The following is a 14,748-nucleotide window of genomic DNA, read 5'->3' as shown; positions in this document are numbered from 1 at the left end:
ATTGATTGTTGATAGAATAATATAATGTAATACAGACTTCATTATCATAATTCTTACTGCTCTTCTTGATAGCAAAGTAGCTTCTTTAGCAAACGAGATAGATTATTGTTATTTTTTTACAGTTGTTCCACCACCCAAGTTCAACTTAAACACGGTTGAAACACAAATTATTGACAGACATTGAGATTTATCCGACACAAAAATTAATACACAAATCCACATGAACACACATACACAAACATAGAATCTCCCTCCAACGCAACACAATGTAACATCTCCCTCATACACTGCACTGGCAGATGCAATCACGAGTGTGACAGGGGAAGAAAGAGGATTTTAAATCTTTGTAAAGGAAACAAAACAAACAAGGGTAAACATAACGCTGATAAAACTTAATCGAAAGAAGACATCCATCTAGTCCCCGAAATAAGACAGTTTCAAAATTTGTAGAAAAGCTGCATTTTTTTTAAATTTTAAAAATTTTCCACGTGCCTCTATTGCTGGAAAGTGAAAAGTCCTAATTACATGTATGCTCTCATGCACTTAAGATGAGATGTTTGAAATATTTGCTATAGTTAGCCCAGGTGAACAACAAAGAAGCATATTTATCTCAGAACAGGATGATCATATCAGCGTTGAAATTTTAGAAGAGACAAGAGTTGAATGGGAACGAAGGCCAGACAGGACCAAAAAAATATCCCTCTCACCCCCACCCCCCCTTTTTTTTTTCTCTATTTCACACAGGCACAGACAATTAACTTATCTACCACACACACAAAAAAAAAAGCATAATATGTAAATGCACGAACATCAGACATCACAAATATTCAAATATCAATGATATTTTGAGAAATGAACTCCTGACACTTGATTTAAATAACAATAAATAAATAATAAAATAATAATTTTTAAAAAGAACCAGAAAAAACAAAAACAAAAAAATTATTTTAAAAAACCAACTCAAAAAAATGATTATTTGCACCAGTCCCAACAGTCTCTCCCCACCCGTCCCTTGCACCAGCAAAATCACCAAAGGAGGTGAAAAAAGAAAAATTTAAATCAATGTTGGATGTAAAATGGAAACAATTAAAAAAAAAAAACAATGATCAAAAACAGACAAATACTGAAAAGGTCGACCTTTAGACTTTAGAAATGAACTTTTCTAAGGAAATAAGGACAAGATTGACACGTGAGAGAGACATCATGTGATATATGTACAACACCCCAGGGAGAAGATTCCACATAAATTAGAATACGATTTGGCTGATGTGGTCAATACACTATCAAACTTTCTATTTTATGTAATCCCCCTCAGCATCAAAGCTTTTCACAAATAATTTTAAATTACTGAGACAAAACTTGTATTGATTGTCAATATGATGGATGTTGGATACCCAATTACCGTTATTGTTGTCAACATTAACTAATATCAAAAACTGTTATTTTCTTCAATTATACTGTTATATCTTCATCGACTTTTTCCTTATCATCATCATCTGAAGAATATAAATGACCCTTGACCTTTGACCGAGGACGTCTAGACATGAACGCAGTTGTCCTTGTTCTTTTGACTCTGGGTAGTCTGTGACCTCTGATCTTTGAGTGAGGTCAAACTATCTATTTGAGGATAATCTTGAGTTGCATAGAAAAAATCAGGAGCAGTAGTTGTGATGATGATGATGGTGGAGGTGGTGGTGGTTGTGGTGGTGGTGATGGTGCTTGGATAACCATCACCATCGGTATGAATCAAATTCTAATGGATGAATGCTCTCAATCGTTTGTCTTATGGTTTGTGTTAATAAGAAAAAAGAAAAACACACTGCCTAACAGAGGACAGATGATAGATCAGCAGGAAAGAATGAGAATGAGATCACATTTTACATATAAAATTATACAGAATCAACCCCTTGCTCTTAACACTTTCAAAAAGGTATTTTTCTACTTTCCAAACCAAACGCCTGCCTCCTCTCTGCCGCCCCCTTTCCCCATACCACCACCCCACACCAAAAAATGTTCCACATTGGGGGAAAAATAGACTAGAGTTCAATAATAAATTACACTTGAGTTTGAAACTCATCAGGGGTGAAAATGACCACCATTGTGAGTTTGAAACTAGTCAGCGTTTAGCACTTTGTCTTTTCTTGAAGCTGTTATATTTATATTTGTTCATAACTTGAAACTTGATATTTTCAGTCTGCTGTGAAGTGGCAAGCCCCCCCCCCCCCCCCCAAAAGACCCTTAGTGTTACTCATATCCCAACTTCTTTGAATCTTAATATTCGCTTGTTTGCTTGTTTCTGAATATATCACTATGAAACACATTGAACATGATGCAAGCAATATTTTTTAAAATGTCCCTTTAATATCAGTGCTCTCAAACAGTTTTCTCCCGATAACTTCTTCCCCCCATTTGAACGAGTTAAAGAACGAGGGGTGATGATATTTACAACAGTGGACAGAGTATGAAATAATATTATAAAAATCAATCTAAAACTGGGACATATTGTGGGAACTCTGGAGGAGAAAGAGCAGTATTTGGTTTGTCAGGATTAATTCGCGAATTTTTGTTTTTGGGAGGAGCACTTTCAACTGAAAATCAAAACAGAGAGAAAATGAAAAAAAATTAATAATAAATAAACAAACCAAATATACATGTCTCAACTCAAAATTATAAATATTTAACTGTTCACTTCAGAATAAGATTTCTTTTTTTTGGGAAAGAAAGAAAAAGAAATGAAAAATGAAATTAAAAGCTATCAAATATCCAAAATAATATATTATAAGGCCTTTGTGCATGGCTGAATCAAAATATATCTTTTCTTTATATCATCAACTTCAAATTTCTCTATCTGTTTTATCTTCCCTGCACCGTGTAATTACACACACATAACAATGAACAGTTTTTATAACCAAACACCACTTTCAGAATTTGCTTTATTTTTTCATACATAATAATATTAGCTTACATTTTTCACTTTTAAATCATTCTTTTTTTTTCTCTTTTTAATGGGCGTCAACGAATTTACTTTTCTCTTTGTGAAAAGTTAAGTTGGAAGTGAGAATCGGGGTATGCAAATGCTATACAAATGTCCTTTATTATTATTTCAATGGTAGGGTTTCCTCAATTTTGTAACGACGGCATTTGCTCTGTCTTAAAAGTCTGTAAGTGATTAGTCTGTATGAGACTAAGCTTATGAACATTAAAGACTTGAGAGAACCCAAAAAAAAAAAAATAAATAAATAAATAAATAAAATAAAAATAAAATAAAATAAAAAAAATAACAATATATATATATATATATATATATATATATATATATATATATATATATATATATATATATATATATATATATATATATATATATATATATATATATATATATTTAAAAATCAGTCCCAGTGCATTGAGTCCAACTTTCAATCAGTCTATTAGCTATCAGCTTTATCCAAACCACCAGGCAGTCTATTTCACAATATTATCTATCTATCTATCTATTCATTTATTATCTATGTTACAACTCAAAAAGGTCGACAGACCAGTCCGTGCAAGTACTGCTCAGCAATATCTCTGTTTACCAAATAAGCTTAGAGCAAAAGGGCCCTCTAACCATGAGGGGATGACAATGGTAGAAAACTTGAATTTATATCAACATTGAAGCACATCATCCAATGGAGAGAGAGAGAGAGAGAGAGAGAGAGAGAGAGAGAGAGAGAGAGAGAGAGAGAGAGAGAGAGAGAGAGAGAGAGAGAGAGAGAGAGAGAGAGAGTGATGCACAGAGTGCCATCTTTTGTTCCTGAGAGATAAAAATGAGACCCAACGCGTCAATTCCGTATTATGTCGGAATGAACTAGAGAACAGCTTAAAATGTAACCAGTCCACCCTGACATAATACTGTTTTGAGACATCGGTCACAAATAGTCAACATGGATGGGTTATCACTCTATAGAGGAAGCAAAATAGAATCTTTTAATAAACAAATCCCCCCCCCCCCCTCTCCCCCTACCCAAAAACAACTTGGCCTGTAAAAGAATTTTTTTTTTTTAAATGGTAACTTTATAAAGGGAGGCTTGATAATGAGGATGATTATTTTGACTCAAATTTCGTCCAATTAATAGAATGGCTTGAGTGGGGATTCCCCCCCCCCCCCCCCCCCAAATAATCCACATAAAATTGGGCAGCCCAATTTGGGTTCTTGACATATGATCAGAATAACTTTAATCAATTAAGAAACTAGGGAGCAGACCCTGATGTAAGATAAAGATCTGAACAAGTGTGTCAACATGAAAGGTGTCAGAAAAAGCAAGAAAGAAAAATACAAGAAACAAAAAAAAAAAAAACATCCCAAAAAATCAGTCTACCTCGACTGGTGATCGACCCTCAGTACGTCATGGCACAAGACCGAAGGACTAGAACTCAGGTAGTCGCTGGTTCGGATAAGTAAGTAAGAAAGATCGACCCTCAGACCTTCTGATTACCGGTGGTCAGACGTGCTACCTTTAAAGGTTTTTTTTTCTTTTCTTGTATTCTTCTTTCTTGTTTTGTCTGGCACCTTTCATACACACTTGTTTAGTTCTTAAAACTTTAAACAGAAGACTGTAGACCAAAAAAAAATTTAAAAAAACACCACAAGACTTGAATTTCATTTTCTCAAGATTTCAAGTTTAGTTCCCCAGGTTAGTAGCAGCACTTTCGGCAAGTGTTGAAACTCCCCTTATCTTATCAATTATAATAAGACAAGTTAATGAGCTTAAAAATATTATAGAAAGAGGAGTTGTTGGAAAAGACAGGAGGCATCTTGTTAACACTCACAACTCTTTGGTTAACTCCTTTTGGTAAGCTATGGGGGACTGCAAGGCTGGAAGAAAGTTAAAAAAAAATAAAAATTAATAAATATATAAAATTAGAAAGTATGATTTAAAAATGGAGTCAGTGATAATATTTTGTGTGGCTATGTGGCCTAGTGGTATGACACTCGCTTTCGGATCAGAAGGTCCTGGGTTCGAGCCATGCTCGGCGCATAGTTGAGTCCTTGGAAAAGGCTCTTTACTCACATTGTCTCACTATACTCAGGTGTAAAATGAGTACTTGACCGTTAACAGCATTGTCTCTGTCCGAAAAAATTGTACTATCACCTAACAGGCATCATGTCCCATCCTAAATGTTAAGTGTTGCTGTTGGCCAGGGACCTCTTGTAAAGCGCTCTGAGCATGTTTAGTGGATATTGAGCTATTCAAAAGTTCTATTATTTTATTTTTTTTCAATTTTAATTTTCCAAAAGTGTAGTTTTCTAACACACAGAGAAACAGAAGAACAAACATCAACAGAAACATTACAGATAATAACAAAAATTGCATAAACAAATGAAAACAAAAAGAAAAAGCCCCATGAATCAAAAAAAAAAAAAAAATTAAAGAAAAACCAAAAGCAACTCTTAATATCCTAGCTATTCAGTTCCATATGAATTTACTCTACTTTTCTTTTTCCAGAATTTTCAAAGAAATTCAAATTTTAAATAGAAACAATAATGTTTCATAGAGCTAAAGCAAGAAATATTTAGGGAGGGAAACAAATTCTACATTTTGCAAGTATTTGAGTTAAAGATAGATGAGGCGAGATGGATGAGGCATTGCACTTCAATAAATATGAACATTTACATAGCACTTTTCCACAGACTAACTAACCATGCAATGCACTTCGCAATGTTTCGTTTATTCCCCCAGCTGGCCATATGGCATCTCTTTCTTTTTTTTTTCCTTAAGCAAGAAATGTTACTTATGCCTGTTTTTTTAATTTAAAAAAAAAAATCTCTTTTGTTTGTGAGAGAGACCCGATAGAAAGAAAAAATTCCCCTTGGGATGAAATAAAGTTTTGTGATATTTATATTTAATATTTATTTTCCCTTTTACTGAACAAATTTATTTGATTGGCAATATAATTCAATAGTCTGATGTCACGTCCGCCCAGCAACCAGCAACTTGGTTCTAAACAATGAAAATTGGTACTTTTTATTCTTCATGTTGGATAGAACTTGTTCATATGTCATGTGATCAGAATGTATAAAAGTCAAAACATGATCAGATTTATAATGTTTTTCCCCTCTGGATACATTTTTATGCTCGTCGGAGAAGTATTTCATAAGGGCGTCCGCCGTTGTTCCGATAGTTTAGAACCAGTTACTAAGTTACTATGTGTCATTACGAGGGAAGTGACGTCATGACTGTTGAACCTTATTCATGTCAACACCAGAGAATTAATGGAGAAGGTCAGATCCAGATGGCCCATGCATACGCCAAGATTTATAAAGATGACTATCTACACATCTTGAAAGATTCCACACTCACCTCTGAGGAAATCCCCTTGCATATCCAGGATGGACCTAATCTGCTTGATCCAAGACACTTTGTTCTCTTCAGAATTGGCCTGGATGATCAGCTTGACGTCTGAGCCAGGAGTCCTGTCCGTTAATTGGAATTTCAACGGCTCTCCATCCACAGTGTCACTGAGAGACATCTTGTTTACCTGTCACCCAGGACATGCACAAACACAAAATAGTAAGTAAATAAATAAATAAATAAATGAATAAATGAATAAATGAATAAATAAATAAATAAATAAATAAATAAATAAATAAATAAATAAATAAATATGACAGTAATTGAAGGAAAATACCTAAAAAAGAAAAAAAATTTAAAATAAATAAATAATTGAGGATGGCGGTGGCCAAAAAGGTTAGGGCATTGCATTGAGACCTGGAAGTTCATGGATTTGAGCTCTGATTCAGGCACTTTTTGTTTGCCTTGGGCAAAATTTTAAACTCCAATCGGAAGATTCCTGATGACATCAGACGTTTAGGAATGTCCAGGCAATGACATTTAATGATACTATGAGGAGCCCTTTGAAGATGCATTACAGGCAATCAGTGTGTGTGTGTGTGGGGTGGGGGGGGGGGGGGGGTTCCCCCAATATCTCAGTTGGTAGACAATCGCTTCACAGACACACAAAGGGACCGAGATCGATCCCGGTTAAAGTCAAATATATTTTCTGACCCCCCTGTCCCTGTCCACCCAGCAGTGATTGGGTAACTGGTTGTTAAATCTGGTGGAAAGTACTTTGCAATAGACTACCCACGTCCAATCCAAAGGGTAGCAAGCAATTGCTATTGTCCGTTTCACACTTCAGAAACTCGGGATAAACTTTGGCTCCATAGGCCTAATGGCTTTGAAGGACAGACAATAATGGAGGCCTCCTTTTCGTTTAGGTAAGCACATCAACAGTAATGCCCAGTCTGACTGAGTCCGTCGGCTTATTTGAAGAAGAAGCTTTCAGCCCTCACCTTTAAGCTATTTTTAAATATGTAGGTTGCATTTGAAAAATTTCCTTTCTTCCGTTCTATCATCTCACTAAAGATGATGATCTGTTCAAACAAGAATACTCTTCTCTCCTTGAACTTCTGCTGCCCTGCAGAGGTCACTTCTGCCACTAGTAATGTGTCCTGTGGGGGTTGGGATAAAAAATAAGTGCAATTTTTGCATAAGTAAGACATGCAATGTAAATGCGTGGTTGCATATAATACAATAAACATAATAATATATATATATAAAGTAACATATATATATATATATTATTCATCCACAAGGGGGAATTTCTTCATGATCTACTGCGGCGATGTGGTCTAGTGGTATGACACTCGCTTTCGGATCGGATGGTCCTGGGTTCGAGCCTCATGCTCAACGCATAGTTGAATCCTTGGAAAGGGCTCTTTACTCACATTTTCTCACCGTACTCGGGTGTAAAATGAGTACCTGGCCATTAACAGCGGTGTCTTTGTTCGAAAAATTGTAATATCGCCTAACAGGCGGTATGTCCCGTCCTACATGTTAAATGTTGCTGTTGACCAGGGACCCCTTGTTAAGTGCTTTTGAGCACATTTAGTGGATATTGCGCTATATAAAGCTCAATTTAAAAAAAAAAAATTCTGCAAGTGAAAACTGGAATAACCCAGGTGTTATCTGCAATGCAGCACTGCAGAGAGAGCTAAGAGTGAGATGACTTGCTCAAGGCCATACAGGGTGGCAAGGGCTCGAACTCAATACTTTCTGGTTACGAATCAAAGATCATAATGCTAGGCCACACTGCCCCATAACTGTGTCACCCAAATCCCAAATCAGCCTTTGCGGCAGAGAGAAGTCTTATTTAAAAATTTTAGCCACAATAATGAAAATTGTGAACAGTTCACTACAGCATATTTCCAAAGATTTAAACTGCTAAATATTCATAGGCTCTTCAAACCGCTTCATTTACTTCCCAAGCAGGCAATATGGAACAAATTTTTCCTTTCATACAATAGAGTTGCCTGTTAGACATCCTTTTGGTATTGAAATCCTTACAATGTTCTGTCACTGCCTATAGTAATATCACACCTGAATCGAATAAGGTAATGCGCATTGAGCACGTTTAGTGGATATTGCACTAAATAAAAGCCGAAGTTTAGTTTGTTTTTATTAAGTGCTTCACTAAAGATTTTTGCAATCATTGTCCTTTATTCAATCCTGGTTCAACTCTGTTTGTTTTGGAACCCCCCCCCCCTTCCCCCCCCCCTCTCTCCCAATACTCATTTGCAGCACTTCATAGATGATGATGGATGGTTATCTCACCTTCTTTTTTCTTTATTTCACCTTCTACTTTTCTTCATTAATTATTTTTAAAACTTTTATTTCATTCCTATGCTGTTTACTTTTACCTTATATTTTCTTCATTTACTGTTTTTTTTCTCCTTTTTTCTTACTTGAGCCTCTTTATTTATTCGGTGTTTTGTTTGTTGGGTTTTTTTTTTCAACATTTCTTATATTCTTCATATTTCTTTTTTCAAAACCATTTATTTTATTCAATTTCTTTTTTTTTTTTTTGTAAAATAATTTTTTGGCTTTTGTTTTTTTTTTAATTTAATTAATTAACTTCATTATTATTATTATTATTATTATTATTATTATTATTATTATTATTATTATTATTATTATTATTATTATTAGTAGTAGTAGTAGTATTTGTTGTTGTCGTTGTTGTTGTTGTTTTGTCTATTTTTGAATATATTTTTATTTCTTCATTTATATATATTATTATTCATACTTATCATGACGGCATTCTTACCTGGAGTAATAGCTTGCCTTGTGCTGTGATCTGACCCTGTGTGGATGAGAGAAAGAGAGAGGGAGGGGGGGGGGGGGGGGGGAAGGAGGGTTAGTTATATATTTATATACGTATGAAAGACAAAGCGATAAGAATCATTATTAAACAATGGCATTGGAAATGATCGGGGTGGGGCTGGCTGTGTGGAATTGATGGACTAGGAGATTGACGTCAGGGAAAGATAATTGTAAGGCCGTTGTGATGAAGAAGGAAAGAATAGAATAAGGGGGGGGGGGGGGGGGGGGGGGGGGGGGAGGGGGGGGGGGGGGGGGGGGGGGGGGGGGGGGGGGGGGGCAGTAGAAGATGAAGCGTGTGAGCTAGAGATGGGTAGGGTGATAGATAAATATATATAGATGGATGGTGGATGGATGATATATATATATATATAATATAATAATATATATATATATATATATATATATATATATTTTTATATATATATATATATATTATATATATATATATATATTATATATATATATATATATATATATATATATATATATATATATATATAAACATTTGAAATATATTAAGATAGTTTGACTTCTACAACGTTGTTGTCGAGCGTTGCTCTCATCAGGAAGTTCCTGATGAGAGCAACGCTCGACAACAACGTTGTAGAAGTCAAACTATCTTAATTATATTTCAAATGTTTATAAATAGTCCTTTTATACTAAAGTTGAGCACTATTATTTCATGGTTTTTGTTTTATATTTATAATATATATATATATATTATATATATATATATATTTATATATATTATATATATATATATATATATATATATATAATATATATATATAATATTATATAATATATATAGAGAGAGAAGAGAGAAGAGAGAGAGAGAGAGAGAGAGAGAGAGAGAGAGAGAGAGTGAGAGATGGATGGATGAAGACAGAGATGGATGGATGGATGGATAGATAGATAGATAGGTAGATAAATATAGATGGAGAGAGAGAGAGAGAGAGAGAGAGAAGAGAGGAGGAGAGAGGAGTAGAGGAGAGAGAGAGAGAGAGAGAGAGAGAGAGAGAGAGAGAGAGAGGTCCATTTAAGTCATTATAAAATCAATGACGTTACAATTAAATAAGAACAATCATACTTCTCTCCGCTGAAGGGCAAATGTGGACAAGTCCATCATTATATAAATGACAAACAAGATAATGCCATTAGGAGTAAAGAACTCAGTCAACCTCCACCATGGGTAGATTAGATAAAGAGGGTAGCGGTGGACAAGAGGAGATTTTGAGATCACAGGGTAAAAATAAATGTCACAGGCTTTCTCAAATTCCATACTTATTCTATAAATGAGTAAGGTCTTTGTTCTGGAGTGACCTCTGTTCAGCTCAAGTAGCAAGGACAAAATTGTTTCTTCTCCTCTTTCTCAAAAGCCGAGGTAAATGAGGGTACAGTATAAAATGATGATATATTATGATTGAAAATGATCACCTGTCCCTGACATTTTATAATATACAATATATATTTATACACAGTGGTCATCTTCCTCCCCAAAGGGGTATTCTTGTGGCTTAGTTGGTGGCGCACTTGCTCCACAAGCAACAGTTCCATCCTAGAGTTGCTGTGAGATAATTCTTCTAACCTCTATCTCTCTCTCTCCCTCTCTCTCTCTCTCTCTCTCTCTCTCTCTCTCTCTCTCTCTCTCCCCTCCCTCTCTCTCTCTCTCTCTCTCTCTCTCTCTCTCTCTCTCTCTCTCTCTCTCTCTCAAACAACAACAATAAGAACAACTACGACTACGACCACTACTACTACTGCTGCTACTACTACCAATACAACCACCACTACATCTAACACTACTACTACTACTACTACTACTACTACTACTACTACTACTACTACTACTACTACTACTACTACTACTACTACTACTACTACTACTACTACTACTATTACTACAACCACCACCACCACCACCACTACTACTACCAATACAACCACCACTACATCTAACACTACTACTACTACTACTACTACTACTACTACTACTACTACTACCACTACTTCATCTACTACTACTACTACTACTACAACCACCACCACCACCACTACTACTACCACTACAACTACCACTACATCTAACACAACTACTACTACTACTACTACTACTACTACTACTACCACCACTACCACCACCACCACCACCACCACAACTACCACCACCACCACCACCACTACTACAACTACCACTAAAACTACTACTACTACTACTACTACTACTACTACTACCACTACTACTACCACTACAACTACTACTACTACTACTACTACTCACATTGAACCCTGACAACCTTCCCACTTGCATCATGTCATTGGCAGCCTTAGGGACTATTCTCATCACACGCAGGGCCTTTTTCAGCTCTGTCGGGTCTTCGTCGGCTTTCTCTGTATATTTGAGAATATCCTGGACAAAGTGGAATGGAAAAGTTAAAATCAAACAAAATGTAGAGGTATCTTTATAAATATCATTCTCTCCAATTTATCTCAATAATAATAATAATAATAATAATAATAATAATAATAATAATAATAATAATAATAATAATAATAATAATAATAATAATAATAATAATAAATAATAATAATAATAATAATAATAATAATAATAATAATAATATAATAATAATAATAATAAATAATAAAGATGATAACAATAGTAATAATAATAATAATAATAATAATAATAATAATAATAATAATAATAATCATCAATCATCATCATCATATCATATATCATATCATACATCATCATCATCATCATCATCATCATCAATATATCATCATCATCATCATCATCATCATCATCATCATCATCATCATCATCATCATCATCATCATCATCATCATCATCATCATAATAATAATAATAATAATAATAATAATAATAATAATAATAATAATATCATGCTACATAAAAGCTCAAATAACAAAAATAAAAGAAGATAATCATTCAAATAATACACACATTGATGGCAAAACTCTAAACACAGTAAAAGTTGATCATATTACTGCAACGTCAGCATTTGGTGGAACAATGAATTCATTTTGTTGAGATAATCTGAACAAATCAATAAATTGTCAATAGATAGTTCGAAGATGACGTCACTCAGGCCTTTGTCATCCGCGTTTATGAGTAATGCTCACTGAACTGTATTAACCAGACTATAAACATTCATGGATACACACAGTTTTGTGTGTTGGTCCGTTATACTTCCGGATGGCAATGTTATGAGCTTCTTAGCCAAGCTCATACTATCAAAAGGCGAGTTCGGAATGTGAAATAGGCAACAGCTATATCATAGAACAATTAAAGTTGTCATCACTCTTGCTCTTTGTCATTGTCTTGTTTTCGGACCACCAGTTGGGTGAGTAGTTCTCAATACACAGTATCAATCAAGACTATTAATGTTTAAGGTTACACATAATTTTGTATATTGGCTTTATCCATCTGACAGGAATTTAACTCAAATGAAGATGGAGTACATAAAAAAAAAACACACACACACACACACACACAAACAATGAAACCAAAAAATCACCAAAAAATCCACACAAAAAAACAAAAAACAAAAAAAAACTCACCTTGAGCAAAAGTTGATACCGTACAATTCTCTGTACTGGCTTAATTAGCATATCTGGCAACATGAGTCGATGGCCTAATTTTTGACGTACCTCCTGTAAAAAAAAAAATCACAAAATATATGAAATGAAAAATCATGAAAACAGTAATAAAAAAAAAAAATAATTTGATGTAGTCTTCTTTCTTTTTTTTTTCTCAAAGTTTGCAATGACTCTTGACCTATGGTATCTTATAATATGTTATGAGTGGCATCATGAGATATCACCGTTTAGGCATTCAGAGAAGGAATATATAGATACTTCATCAAACAAACGTCCGATGTCAACAGGAATCACACCCATTTTATCCAAAGTGAGCAAATTTGGGGTTAATAATCTTACCCAAGGAAAAAAATTGAAAATGCCTGAAGCACGGTTCAAACCCAGTACTTTCCGGGTCACAGTGCAAATGCCTTAACCGTTCAGCCGCTTCATCCCCCATTGTATCTTACACTTTTAAAAGATTTAACCTTTCATGTCCATTAAGTTGATATAAAAATTACTGGAAATTACAAGCAACAATAAAATATATCTCCACATTTTTTTTCAATCCAAATTTCAAAAGAAATAAAATGTATTTACTCATTTGATGAGTTATTATTTGCTGTAGTCTAGATCAATGTGACCACAGTACCCATTTTTAAAACAAAACAAGCACAAAAAGAACCCCCCCCCCCCCCCCCCCCCCAAAAAAAAAAAAAAAAAAAACAACATTACTTTTGACCACATTTTCACTTTTAAAAATGGTTTTAAAAAAGGTCTCCATATAAAGGCTGTTTTCTTAAAATTTAGACACAAAAAGACACTTAAATTATTTTCAAAAATTATGGAAGGATTGCAGTCGGCAAACATTTGTATTACAACTAATTTTTTGTGGTAGTTGGCAGGACTGGTAATGCTTGCATTACTTAATAAGATAAACTAAGATGAGCTTTACCAATCCAAAACAGGAAATTACATTGTGCGGCTATGTGGTCTAGTGGTATGACACTCGCTTTCGGATCCATATGTCCTGAGTTCGAGCCTCCCTCAGCACATAGTTGAGTTGTTGGAAAAGGCTCTTTACTCACATGCTCTCACAATACTCAGGTGTGAAATGAGTACCTAGTTGTTAACAGTGTTGTCTCCGTCAGGAAAAAAATGTAATATCGCCTTACAGGCGTTATGTCTCATTCTATATGTTATATGTTGCTGTTGGTCAGTGACCCCTTGTAAAGGGCCTTAAGCACGTTTAGTGGATTTTGCACTATATAAACGCTCTATCCTTTTAAAAAAAAATTTACATGGCTCAAGGTAAAAGATAAGTTATTTAGCAGGGTAGGTAATTATACGACTTAACAATAACAATGTATCATAAAGTAGATGGCATTTAAGGCCCTAGAAGACATTCAGATCATTTATTCTTACACTCGCTCTTATATTTACGTTCTCCCTTATTAATTACAGATGTCAGACATAATAATGTTAAAAATAGATAAAGAAGCGTTTTGAACTACTTAACTAAATAAGTGACATTTGATCATTCCTAATTGCAGCGGGTAAGAATGATTTGGTTATAGCGTTCTAAATTTGCTCTGAAGTGCAGTAGCCTACAAAGTCAATTGCTCCATTTGATTGGAGGGTACAGAGTATGACTTTCATATTCATTACTTAATGCATTACTAAAGCCTTTTTGTGCAGAAACATTATATAAAACAGACATTTTGCCTCAGTCTTATGTCTTAATCATAATAGTTAAATTGTGCGGCTATGTGGTCTAGTGGTATGACACTCGCTTTCGGATCGGAAGGTCCTGGGTTTGAGCCTCACTCGGTGCATAGTTGAGTCCTTGTCTCGCATCCTCTCACCATACTCAGGTGTAAAATGAGTACCTGGCCGTTAACAGTGTTGTCTCTGTCTGAAAAAAAAAAATTGAAAAATC

The 14,748-nt window shown here is 34.6% G+C and overlaps 2 protein-coding genes across 2 annotated transcripts in view; both read right to left on the bottom strand.

Moving 5' to 3' along the window:
* Nucleotides 1-2,161: 2,161 nt before the first annotated feature.
* LOC144958745 (triple functional domain protein-like) overlaps nt 2,162-14,748 on the bottom strand; it is a 250,216-nt gene continuing 237,629 nt past the window's right edge. Inside the window, exons 48-54 of the mRNA XM_078890919.1 lie at nt 12,792-12,884; nt 11,485-11,613; nt 9,151-9,186; nt 7,337-7,495; nt 6,345-6,522; nt 4,813-4,858; nt 2,162-2,588 (exon numbers count right to left, since the gene is read on the bottom strand). The gene's annotated coding sequence lies outside the window, so the exon portion shown is untranslated. The remainder of the gene's footprint in view (nt 2,589-4,812; nt 4,859-6,344; nt 6,523-7,336; nt 7,496-9,150; nt 9,187-11,484; nt 11,614-12,791; nt 12,885-14,748) is intronic.
* The window catches only part of LOC144959276 (rho guanine nucleotide exchange factor 25-like), a 16,483-nt gene continuing 6,543 nt past the window's right edge, over nt 4,809-14,748 (bottom strand). Inside the window, exons 6-10 of the mRNA XM_078891819.1 lie at nt 12,792-12,884; nt 11,485-11,613; nt 7,337-7,495; nt 6,345-6,522; nt 4,809-4,858 (exon numbers count right to left, since the gene is read on the bottom strand). Coding sequence (XP_078747945.1) covers nt 4,809-4,858; nt 6,345-6,522; nt 7,337-7,495; nt 11,485-11,613; nt 12,792-12,884 — 609 coding nt within the window. The remainder of the gene's footprint in view (nt 4,859-6,344; nt 6,523-7,336; nt 7,496-11,484; nt 11,614-12,791; nt 12,885-14,748) is intronic.

The sequence above is a fragment of the Berghia stephanieae genome, chromosome 13 (assembly GCF_034508935.2).
Source record: "Berghia stephanieae isolate SIO BIC M18660-M18661 chromosome 13, UCSD_Bste_1.3, whole genome shotgun sequence".
In the NCBI taxonomy this organism is placed as follows: Eukaryota; Metazoa; Mollusca; class Gastropoda; order Nudibranchia; family Aeolidiidae; genus Berghia; species Berghia stephanieae.
This window is presented reverse-complemented; position numbering and strand designations above follow the sequence as displayed.